Genomic DNA, 12,582 nt, shown 5'->3' with positions numbered 1-12,582 from the left:
GGAGTCCACTGTGCTTCCAGAATTGATTCTAGTTAAAAGCAGAGAATAAGCTCCTGCTGCTTGCAAAAACTAACAATACAGCACTACTTGTTGCGTGAAAACTTGCTTGCATGGTCAGAAAAATATTTAAGACTATGCATAGCAGTGTCATCTACTAGTTTCTCCCATAGCAAGCATTTTGCAGCAAAGATTGAAAGGGTGTGTATTTGGGAAGGGGAAAACAGCATTTCTCTCCCAATCACACTAGTGGTACCAAAAAGGCCTCACAAGAATTCTGTTTCACCCTACACCTTGATTTTATCAGAAGAACTGGATGCTATGGTAAAGGAATCCACCAGAAAAGTACACACACTCAGACTTTAAGATCAGAAAGGTCCATCATGATAATCTAGTCTAGGGGGTTCTCACAACAAATTTTTGGTGGCCTCAGAGTGCGGCCACCAACTCTTGCTGGTGGCCACACTGACCATTTTCCCTAAAATAATTAACTTTAGGAAAAATAAATAAATATGCACACATACACATGTCCAAATTATTGTAATTTATTTATGGAGGGTTTATTCAGACTCAGTAATGAAAAATAATTTCCAGTTGTCTCTATTCTTTACTGGACCTAAACAGAATAGAAACACAAATAAGGTGCTTTGCATGTTCTTGTCTTTTTGTTGTTGTTGTTGCTTTTGCTTTTTCGGTTGTGCTTTTTTTTTTCTTCTTAAACTTGTTACCTGGTAAGTCTTTTGCTGTGAAAAGTGATACTTGTATGTTTGTTAATACCACTTTTCACAGCAGACTTACGCAGCCCCAGGAAGCTCTGGGACAAATTAAGTCCTGAATCGGGAGGTGGGCAGGGAGGCAGCAGGGCCCAGTGACAATGGCAAGGATAGTGAGCCTGGGGCCAGAGCCTGCCACCACGTGGACGGAGCCTGAAGCCCTGTGGCTGAAGCCTGCCTCCCCCTACCCCTGGGAAAGTGAGGAATTCACCAGCTGCCTGCACCTCCAGATTGTGTGTCCCCGGAGCGGAGGCAGGGCCCAACCTCTGCTAGCAGCCCTGAGAGGGGCCACTGCTTTCTCCTCCCACCCATCAAAGCCCAGACCGCTGTGGCCGCAAGAAAAGGCCCTGGTGGCCGCATTTGAGAAACACTGGACTAGAGCAAACTTGGAAATATTTAGACAGTGTAATTTAATACACAACCAGGACACTTTAATTTTCTTAATTATGGTCAATTATAGTGTTCATATGGCGCTCTCTCACACCCAAACTTCTACTTGATGCCTCAATGAAATCATAGCTCTGTTTAAGGCAAAACAGTCTGCCACAAAATTACAACTTCACTACAGGATCGGAGAGAATGAAGAGTTATGGAAAGAAGGTACAAAGTTTTGTTTAAACACAAAACACTTCAGAAAGCAGGAACACTGATTATAAAGTGTGGAGGGATATTTTTTGTTTTTAAGTCCTGTATTTGAGTTTTGCACCTTTCCTATCAGTATGAAAGTCCCCTAAGGCCATCTTACGTTAACATGAAAGGTTTTTCCTTCTCTGCAGTTCATGCATTGAAGACATTTCCATGTCATTGTGTGGGACTCAAAATGAATATGCTGTTGTAACAGTTTAAAATGCACCTCATTGCATCCTAACTTTAAGTCAGAGGGTAAAGGAATCAAAAAAGAGAGAGCATACTCAAGAAAACAGAAGAGGAAAGTTAGAAACAACATTATCTGGGTTAAAGCAGCCTTACCAAAAAATAGCCATGAAAATTCACCAGCTCATTTACCCTGTATTATCAGTTATCATGGAAAATAAGTGGTATTTGTGAGTGCCCCGGGTGCATACAGCTAGTTAAGAGTGTAGTTCCTCTAAATCTCATTGAATGTCTGAGCTCTTGATGAGATACACTGACTGGGCTCCTTGATGATCACTTTAGATAAGCTGTTACCAGCAGGAGAGTGGGGTGGGAGGAAGTTTTGTTTCATGGTCTCTGTGTGTATATAATGTCTTCTGCAGTTTCCACGATATGCTATGCATCCGATGAAGTGAGCTGTAGCTCACGAAAGCTCATGCTCAAATAAACTGATTAGTCTCTAAGGTGCCACAAGTACTCCTTTTCTTTTTTCTTTTTACTGACTGGGCAGCAACAGTACAGGCAGACAGCTTTACACGCTTTCCCAAGAACACAGTTCTACCAGTGCATCTTAATTCTAAACATGCAACATCACTGTTGTTCTGGCCTGGACGTTCTGTTGCACAGATTCCCAGCAAAACTAATGTGAACTTCTAGTTGTGTGTGAGAGTGTGAGAGAGAGGAGGAAGCTAACTTCTGGTGATTAAAGTGAACCATCAAACTCCTCACTTGATCTCAAACCTGATTTGAGCCCCACCCTGAAATGCAGAGCGCACAGCATTACCTCCACCCAATCCCCAGGAACAATCATCATCTTCAGTTTTGTTAAAATTTGAGAAAAATATGATTTTCAAAGTGGCGAAAATCTAATTTATTCTAAGGAAAACAAATTTCATACACTTGAAGTTTTATTTTTTCAGAGATTTGTCGTTCTTAATTGTAAGTTTATTATTTTCTGTGTTACTTTGGAGATGTGACCAACTTAGCTTCACTTCCCCATATTCCAGCAATATCTAAGCAAAACGTTTTCCTTCTTGTTCATTCTAAAGACAGACAAAGAAGGAATGTAGTGGTATGCAGCTCTAAAATGCCAGATAATTCACTTCACTGTTCCAGTTGGTGCTAAATCAGCATTCTCCTATTACTACTCAAACAATGTGTGCATTTCCTATTAAAGTTCTTTATGTGCAGGAAAATACAATACAAAATGAGCAAGAGCCAGGATTAAAAGACAGTTCACAATCCTAGCTGTACACTGCTTGAGGCTGTCTGAAGATAGCAAGCAAAATGTACTATAGAAAAAACTGGATTACAAATCATTCTTACTCCTTGAATTGTACGGATGAAGTGTTCTTACAGTTGATTTTTCCTCTATCAGTAGTTTAACAGGATCACAGTATGCATCATAATGCTTTAAAACAGAAAAGCTTCTGGAAAACCCAAACAAAAGGAACGTCACCAAGTGACGTCAGCCTATATACAGTTCTGTGTGGTCGCAGCGCATAAGCAAATCCATTCTTGTATCGTTTCCCTGAAAAGCTTTTCAGTAAATGCACTCATGCTACTACAGGAGCTTCTCTCAGCAATAAGCCACCCATCTGCCATCAACAAGTTAAGACTAAAAGAACCCACAGCCGCGGAAAAAGAACGTAAGCTTCAATAAAACCACTGAGCAGTCACAGGAGGAGGAAAAAAACCAACAATTTATATTCAGCATTGATTCCACAATTACAGACCTGTCACATGAAATCAAGCCAACGAATTTAAAAGGAGTATTTCGAGAGAGCATGGTGGATTCAGTCTTACACTAATATCGAAGGACACTAGAAAACAGTAAATTATTCAAAGGCTGTCTTACATTAGAGCCTTTTTACAGACTCACTGCGTTGAGTCTAAAACTACGACTGAATGCAACCTCCAATGTACTCAAAAGAATGGGTAAGTTTACACATTTATATATACCTTTTATGACGAAAGAACAGCTATGCTTTAGAAAAACAGAGGTACTAAAAATAGATTTTCTGAACTGAAGCCTTTTAAAGGCATGTTCAGATTATCACCTATTGAAGATTATAATGTAGATAAAGATTTGTATCAAGGACAATATCCAAGTACTCTGTATTTAGTAAGTTTATTAGTTCTTACATTCAGAAGTAGCTTTTTAGAGATGCATGAAAGTAATCTGCAGTGAAATCTTTCACCATAATGTTCTAAGTGTACATGATCTGATAAGAATATCCTATCTTGTTGTTTCCCTAAATTATATTCTGCAGGCTTACATTTCAAGTGGCCATTAGGGGCTCCTATGCTGGCAGCACTATATGCAATGAGTATGGTTTTAAAATTGCTGCCTGCCTTGGGCATGGCTTGTCCACCAAAATGTCGCTGTGAGAAGCTGCTCTTTTACTGTGACTCTCAGGGGTTTCACTCAGTGCCAAACACCACTGACAAGGGCTCTCTAGGTTTGTCACTGAGGCACAATTATATTTCTGAACTTGAAAGGGATCAATTTGCAAGCTTCAGTCAACTTACTTGGCTTCACTTAGATCATAATCAAATTGCAACAGTAAGAGAAGATTCTTTTCAAGGACTATATAAACTTAAGGAATTAATCCTAAATTCAAACAAAATCTTTTATTTGCCCAACACAACTTTTAGCCAACTGCTGAACCTGCAAAATTTGGACCTCTCTTTCAATCAGTTATCCTCTCTGCATCCTGAGTTGTTTTATGGACTTCGCAAGCTGCAAACCTTGCATTTACGTTCCAACTCCCTGCGGACTATCCCAGTCCGCCTTTTCTGGGACTGTCGTAGTCTGGAGTTTCTGGATCTGAGCACAAATCGCTTGCGAAGTTTGGCTCGCAATGGATTTGCAGGATTAATCAAACTGAGGGAGCTTCACCTAGAGCACAACCAGCTGACAAAGATTAATTTTGCTCATTTTCTACGGCTAAGCAGTCTGCACACGCTCTTCTTGCAGTGGAACAAAATTAGCAACTTGACATGTGGGATGGAGTGGACCTGGGGCACCTTAGAAAAGCTGGATTTGACTGGAAATGAAATCAAAGCCATTGATTTGACAGTTTTTGAAACTATGCCTAACCTTAAAATACTCCTAATGGATAACAACAAGCTAACCACTCTGGATTCCAAGATCTTAAATTCACTTACATCCATAACTACAGTGGGCCTCTCCAGCAATCTGTGGGAATGCAGTCCAAAGATATGTGAATTAGCCACATGGCTGAGTGGTTTTCAAGGTCGGTGGGAGCACTCCATACTGTGCCACAGCCCAGACCACACCCAAGGAGAGGATATTCTAGATGCGGTTTACGGTTTTCAGCTTTGCTGGAATTTATCAACTATTGTTACATCCATGGTTACGAGTTACAGATCTCCAACTACTGAGTATACAAAAAGAATAAGCTCATCAAATTTCCATATGGGAGACAAAGAAATTCCAACTACTGCAGGCATAGTCGTTACTACTGAAGAACATTTCACTGAACCAAACAATGCCATCTTCACTCAGCGGGTAATTACAGGAACAATGGCTTTATTATTTTCTTTCTTTTTTATCATTTTTATAGTGTTCATCTCCAGAAAATGCTGCCCTCCCACATTAAGAAGAATTAGGCAGTGTTCAATGATTCAAAACCACAGGCAACTCCGATCCCAAACACGGCTACATATGTCAAACATGTCAGACCAAGGACCATATAATGAATATGAACCCACCCATGAAGGACCTTTCATCATCATTAATGGCTATGGACAGTGCAAGTGTCAGCAACTGCCATATAAAGAATGTGAAGTATAATATCTACAAGTCATCAAAAATTAAAACCAGATAAGTAACCTATTTTAAAATTGATGGGGACCTACATATGATTCTAATTTTTAGAAATGTTGACATAAATCCTAATTTTCCAAACTATTTAATGGAGGCATTGTTTTTGAAGTGGTGCAGTATTTTAAAGTTTTTTTTTTTAAATAAAATCATATTTTCAGTGTTAAAGCAGCAATGATTACATTAAATTTGCACTCAATGTTTGAAAGTCTAAAAAGATGCTCACCTCAAAACATGTACAATGTTTCATGTTATGTAATTATATGACTATGTGTAAATATTTATACTTAAGTCTCCATAGTCTACTTTTTCTAATGAAAATAGTCTGAATGAAAGGAAGCTAGATATATGTACAGAGATCTGTGAGGGAACATACATTACATTTGTTCCATTGTAGCTATGTGATCACAAACATTCCAGTTGGCTCAGTTCACTTTTCAAGGTTGACTTGCAGGAAGATTTTCCTTTTGTGATAATCTGACTCTTAAATCTACAATCAGAGAAGAATGGGAAGGGGATTTTTCAAGTGTATTGGAGACTGGTGATTTTAAATATTGTTTTCCTACTTCCATATTGATAGTCAGCCTTGCCTAAATGTACCTTTGCTAAAGCTCACAGCAAATTTACAATACAGCAGTTTTATACAATTACAAACCGACTCTCCAAATGCTTAGAAAGTACTCAAGTGCTTATGTAGGAAGACTCGATACAATGCAATCAATTCTAAGTATTAAATGTGTTTAACTCTTATTAGATCTCTGGTTTGACTTGATAATTGGCACCGCTTTTCAAATAATTTAGGCAAATTATTTGGGACTATGAATGAAGGGTATTTCAACAGCTTCTCATGTGTAAGTACTCTGAATGCAAATTTTAACGAAAAGCAAATATCAATTTGGGGGTGAAAAGGGACTAGGGAGGGAAGAAGCCCTCTCCTCTCCTCCCCACAGCAGTTTCTTCATCTTGTCTAGAAGCTATTTTCATGCACTAACATGACAGGTTTCTCTGGAGACAGAATTAACCCCTGCAATATAAGCTTTCACTTATCCTATTCTTGTGAAACCCCCAACCTTCCCAAAGTCAAAGTAGTTAAACCTTTTTTTTTAATTGTTCAGTTGATAAATTATAATTAGCTTAGAAAGTATTTAATTGAAAAATGTTTCATTTTATACTTCAGTGATATGAGATGAGAAGGTCCTATGCTATTTGCTATTTACTCATCTTGGAAACTCAATTTTCTTTTATCCAGAAGTAGCATGTGCTATAAACTCTATTATGAAATTACATGTAAATATTTGGAGATCTATGCAGCCACAGTGGTTTTAGACACCACAAATATAAAATTACAATATTTTAAAGAAAATTGCTCAAAATATTGTAAACTTTAACCAAAGTTACTAGACTAAGGGGGAATTTATATATATAAATATGTATATATATTTAAAATGTGTTCTGTGTCAAATGCTGCAGTGTTCGACAATTAGCAGCAGCACACAACTGGAGAAAACAATTCCTCAGTGTTGACATACTGCAATTATTGATTTATTCAAGGTATGTTAATTATGTGTTGTACCAAACTTCTAAAAACTTTTAGAACAGATAGTCACTGCACAAGTCTGTTTGCTTATCACTCAGCATTATGTTTACACACACACACTTAGGGTACAATTATACAACATTGTGATGTTTTATTGTGAAAGGAATAGGTCTCAGATAAATAAATGGGGCTTCAGATAATATTTTTTATAAATATTTTTAAATTATTCTCTTATGCTATCCACATGCTTCCCATTATCTTTATGGAACACATGACTTATGAGGAGAGGCTGAGGGAACTGGGATTGTTTAGTCCGCAGAAGAGAAGAATGGGGGGGGGGGATTTGATAGCTGCTTTCAACTACCTGAAAGGGGGTTCCAAAGAGGATGGATCTAGACTGTTCTCAGTGGTGGCAGATGACAGAACGAGGAGTAATGGTCTCAAGTTGCAGTGGGGGAGGTTTAGGTTGGATATTAGGAAAAACTTTTTCACTAGGAGGGTGGTGAAACACTGGAATGCGTTACCTAGGGAGGTGGTGGAATCTCCTTCCTTGGAAGTTTTTAAGGTCAGGCTTGACAAAGCCCTGGCTGGGATGATTTAGTTGGGGATTGGTCCTGCTTTGAGCAGGGGGTTGGACTAGATGACCTCCTGAGGTCCCTTCCAACCCTGATATTCTATGATTCTATGTTACATGAAACTGTAGTGTCCCAAATTAGCAAGAAAAAAATATATTCATTTTCTTATTCTCCATGATTTTGTATTCTATTAAGGCACGTGCATTCAGTAAAGACTAGGTTCCCATAATTTTTTTTAATGAAACCATTTACTGTTAGAACCCAACTACAGACTGATTATCTTGCATTACAACTATCCCAACTACTTTCAGCCATATAGAGTACCTTCTAAGCATACAGAGGAAGTGGTAGGAGGAGGAAGAGAAGGGGATGTTCTGATGATTAAATCGCACATGCAGTGAGGTCAGATCTAAGTTCAAAAAGTAGATTTACTGGCACCAAGTATATTGAACCACTTGTGATAAAAGATTTATTTAATCTTTTACAAATATTAAGTGTTCGTGGCCCTTCATTTACATCTAAGCTTCAGTCTTGCCCTCCGATATGTGAGCAGGCATCATTTCATATCTTGTTAAAAATCTGTGCATGTCTGTGAAAGCACAATAGCTTTACTAGCTTTAGTCGTGTAAATTACTGGGTATTAGCGGGCAGGATCAAGCCCTTGAAGTGCTAGCTTTCATAAGAGTCTTTGCAAGTGCAGCCTTAGGTGCAAACAGATGTGCTCAGGAATTAGAATCACTGATCATTCCAGCAATGGTGGGTAGTCAAATGCTTTTGCTGCGGTATCCCCACTCAGGAAGTCAGGGCTAAATTTCTGCTGCTCACAGCCCCTAACACAAGAGTATGTTCTCTCCTTATCCAATAAGATCCTACTGTTGTCCTTTGGTCCAAAAGTAACTTGAAATCCTTCACTCCAGCATGGAGAGGGAAGTAGTGGGTGGGGCAATGGCTGTCATGCTATTCCCAGGAGTATGTGGCTGTGTTGCATTTGCAATTCTGAATAAGAGTCCTTATTAGCAGTCATTTTTAACATAGTTTACAGTCATGATTAAGGAAGGCTAGCAGGCTTCCAGCCTACCTTGTCAACAGGGCTATGTCTAAACCCATTCCCCTTGTTTGCCATGCCCCAAAACCCAAACAGAAATGTTTGCCCCCAGCCATTATTAACCATCCAGTCCTCTAGAATTTCAGCACTCTCCCATTCCTCAGACTTACAGGAACCAGCTTTCAGCCAATGCACCCACACCCCTTTTGAACCAGTACTCTAGGCTCAGCCTTGCCTAGAGATGGTAAAGCAGTAAGGCACACACACAATCTAATGCCATGTAAGCTGTGGAAACAAGATAAGATTTAGCAGCCTCTGAATCACCCATTTTACACAAAGCTAATCTCCCAACTGCCTCAGAACATAATTGCCACTCCCTAGCAGCATTTAGCCTTTGACTTCAGAAGTCAACACCCACCATTCAGTGAACGACTGTTGGACATTCACACATTAGACCCCAGCAGTGAATATTACATTCAATGTAGTGTGCGGTCATGTAATCTAGATGATGCCAAATGCTGGCAATGAAAATTTAACCAGGTTTCCCTAATAATAAGCAGTAAGTAGAGAGCTATGCCAGTGTCCTTTGCAAGAACTCATTAGAAAGAGCAATTCCAAGTGACTTAAAAATTGTTTTCCATTCATTTGTTTGTGACTCCATCACCACAATAATTTTATTTCATTTGCCAAACACTTATTTCTTGTTCAGCACAAGCGGCTTGGTTTAACTTGTGTTCCAGTAGCAGGACTAATGACCACGACCTACGTTCCATCTTTTGGTTGCTGAGTCTACGTTCAGATGCACTGCACGCAGTCACAGCTCCTATCAAGTTTAGTTGGAATTCTTAGAGCTTAGCACTTTTACACACACAATTAACGTGTGTGTAGACAGTTGAAGAATTGCTTGCCATCCTCTAGAGCATTCTCCAAAGCCCACTCACCCTCTGCTCCATTCTCCACCCAATTTGCTTATCCTGTGGCCCCCCCCCCACATCCTCCACACCTTCAGTCTCAGTGATATTTGAATCCAACATCTGGAACCAGTTTAAATCATAGTACTTGAATGGACCAGAAAAAAGGAAGAACGAGCTCTCCCATTTCTAGTAATTTCTCTGCAATGGTGGATTTTTCCCCCCACTTATTTTTAACTTTGAAGAACTGCCTGATAAGGCATTGGGTGAGTCAAGTCTTGTTCCTGTACTACTTAATAGTGCTCAATCAACAGGAGGTTAATACTGTTATCAGACGTAAGGCTACCCGAGGCCCATAAGCATTGGGGGATTAAGCTAGGTTTCAGTGACAAACTAATTTATGTGCAAATTCAAGTGTTTGTGTCCACATCAAGCTACAGCCCTTTGAAGACAGCCACCTATTGCCAACACTTGAGAGCAGAAATATCAGCTTGCTTTTTAAGACAGAAATCTGCACTAACACTTGTTTCCTAATGTGCCTAAGTTAATTTTTTTACTAGTTTAATGAAATGAAAGTTGATTGAATTTTGTAATTGGAGTAGTTTAAAACTTATCTGTTTAGATTAATGTAATCAATTTGGAAAACTAGATTTCATCTTCCAAAGAAGTGGATTTCCACACAATGATGACACTTCAGAGAGGGATGGAGTCTTCCTTCTCCCACAGATAAAACCAAATCCAGTGAGGTTTATTAGTAGTGCCAAGTCATTCACGTCAATTCCTCTTTCCAGAACTAGAACTGAGATTTATCCATAAACTGAGGCTGTCAGTTTTTTCTTTTAAACGATCATCCATTGATTGCTAGTGGTACAGTTAAAGGCCATTGTGTAGTCAAGTTGGGGACCATGCATTTCATATTTTGTATTAAACACCTTCTTTAGAGAAAAGTACTAGGGAAAGGTACTAGGATCTAATCAAATCTTATCTACTATTTAAGGTAGGCAAACTCATACTACCTAATAAGGTCAAAACAACAAGCTTTCAGATCTATGAAGTAAGCATACGAAAGGCTCCGTCTGCTATACTTTCAACTAAACTTTCATAATGGTTAAAAAACCCACAGATTTTAAAACAGTAGTGAACTTTTTCTACCAACATTGAGACCAGAGATTAAAAAGCAGAGTCCCAAATGCATTGTATTCAAGTCATGTTAAAGAGCCATTTTCTGGTGGGGGTGAAAATACAAAATGGAGTAAATTGAAGTGCAGTGTACAGAAAGGTTTTGTTATTAAAACTGTGTATACCGTAAAACTGAATTTGCCTCTTTTTTTCCTGCCTTCTCAAACAAATATCTAGAAATGTCCAGTTTTATGGTAATGTAAAATTAGTAGTCACACCACTTCAAAGCGGACTGCCTAGAAATCTCAGTAGTGAAGTGTCGGTCAGTCTGTTTACTGTACACCAATATGTTGCTTTCAATTACACTTTATGGACTGAAAAAGTCTGAGTATCTGAACTCTTCATGCAGTCCATTTCTTTATTGAGTCTAGAAAGTTTCTTGCAGAGGGAATATGAGTTATTGCTCATGAAAGGTGACAGATTAATGGCTCTGGAGACGGAACCCTTTGTACTCATCTATTTAATATACAGCAATACCTTCCACACATCACTGACAGTATGCCTCAACTACGACCTTGGAGTAGCCATCTGCAAGACTGAGAGAATAGTTCCCTCCCTATTCTTGTTCAGTCTTTAGACTCTCTATTGCCACAATCAACAATCAGTGCCAGTTGGGGTGGTGGGTAATTCAGACAGAGCCACCTGTGAACTCAATAAGGACAAGCAACCCAAATCATTTAAAGATAGTATGTGCTGGTGGTTTAGTCTCAACTTTGAATCATCACCAAGCAGAACCAGATATGAACTGCTGACCTCAAAGAAAAAGTTTCACAGCCCATTATCACGGTCTTGAATGATCCAGTACAGTTCTCAGTACAGGCTACTTGCAGTGATATTCTCAAACACTGGTTATTAAATGAACAAAGATGCTTTTCTTCTGTCGCTTAAAGAGATTCAGAGTTAGAGGATGTTAACTTACTAAAATTTCTTTAAAAGTACTTGTCAATAACTAAATCAAGAGAACTTAAAATGACAGAAAAAAGTTTACTTAATTCGCAAACAAACAAAAATTAAATAGTTTAATTGTAGCTACATTTACTATAGGAGAATATTTCCTTAAAGAAAGGTTTGTATGTGCAAAACAATGAATAAAATGACTACTTTTAAAAAATGCAGAATATCAATGTTTACTATAGTTGGCTCTAACAACCCCCTAAATTCTTTTCTGCCTTCAAAAAACTGCATAAACTTTAATCTAAAATCAATACAGAAATATAAATGGGATACTTAGAATTTTCCATTTAAGTCCTCCTATATGTGACTAGTAACAATTAAGGAACTTTATTCACAATATGATTAATGTTGTTCCTAGTAATTTTGACAAGGATACTGCAGAACTCCAAATCTCTGGCTAGAAATTCTTGACTAACACCTTAAAAAGAGAACTGCAAAAGTGATTTGAAAACTGAGGCAAGTCTGATAATGTGCTGAAATACCCCAACAAACAGGAGGTGGGATACATTCAACACAAATCTTCCTTAACATTAAAAGCTCCTTCCCCAAGCCTTTAATACCAATTAATCAAAATATGCACAGAATACACGATTTGTTACTGATGCTAGGAGTCATGCTTTGCTATCCAATATACAGAAAATGTATTCTGGGGTGTATTTTTTGAAAAAGGGCCAAATGACCACACAAGAATTTTTTTAGATGAATTCAGCACAAAAGTAACTCAAGAATCTGGCTACTTGGGGCATTAAGCACATATTTTTACAATTAAAGGCAACCTTCAATATTGTGGAAGGGTAGGGAAGGCTACAAATAACTACTTGTGGCCTCTTCTATTCTTTCTGACATGTAAAAATCTAAAAACTGTAGAATTGCTTGCCTTAGCCTTCTAGACAGGACCTGAGTTTTCCA

General features: G+C 38.4%; 2 protein-coding genes across 2 annotated transcripts in view; one reads left to right on the top strand and one right to left on the bottom strand.

Moving 5' to 3' along the window:
* CTNNA1 (catenin alpha 1) overlaps window positions 1–12,582 on the bottom strand; it is a 183,954-nt gene that overhangs the window by 69,625 nt on the left and 101,747 nt on the right. The gene's annotated exons all lie outside the window — the stretch shown is intronic.
* Window positions 3,083–10,801, top strand: LRRTM2 (leucine rich repeat transmembrane neuronal 2). Its single transcript, XM_074960710.1, has 2 exons — window positions 3,083–3,560; window positions 3,896–10,801. Exons 1-2 carry the CDS (start codon window positions 3,557–3,559, stop codon window positions 5,440–5,442), a joined length of 1,551 nt encoding a protein of 516 aa, XP_074816811.1. The 5' UTR covers window positions 3,083–3,556; the 3' UTR covers window positions 5,443–10,801.

The sequence above is a fragment of the Natator depressus genome, chromosome 8, assembly GCF_965152275.1.
Source record: "Natator depressus isolate rNatDep1 chromosome 8, rNatDep2.hap1, whole genome shotgun sequence".
Lineage (NCBI taxonomy): Eukaryota > Metazoa > Chordata > Testudines > Cheloniidae > Natator > Natator depressus.
Note: the sequence above shows the minus strand (reverse complement) of the source record. Positions and strands in the feature narration are given on the sequence as shown.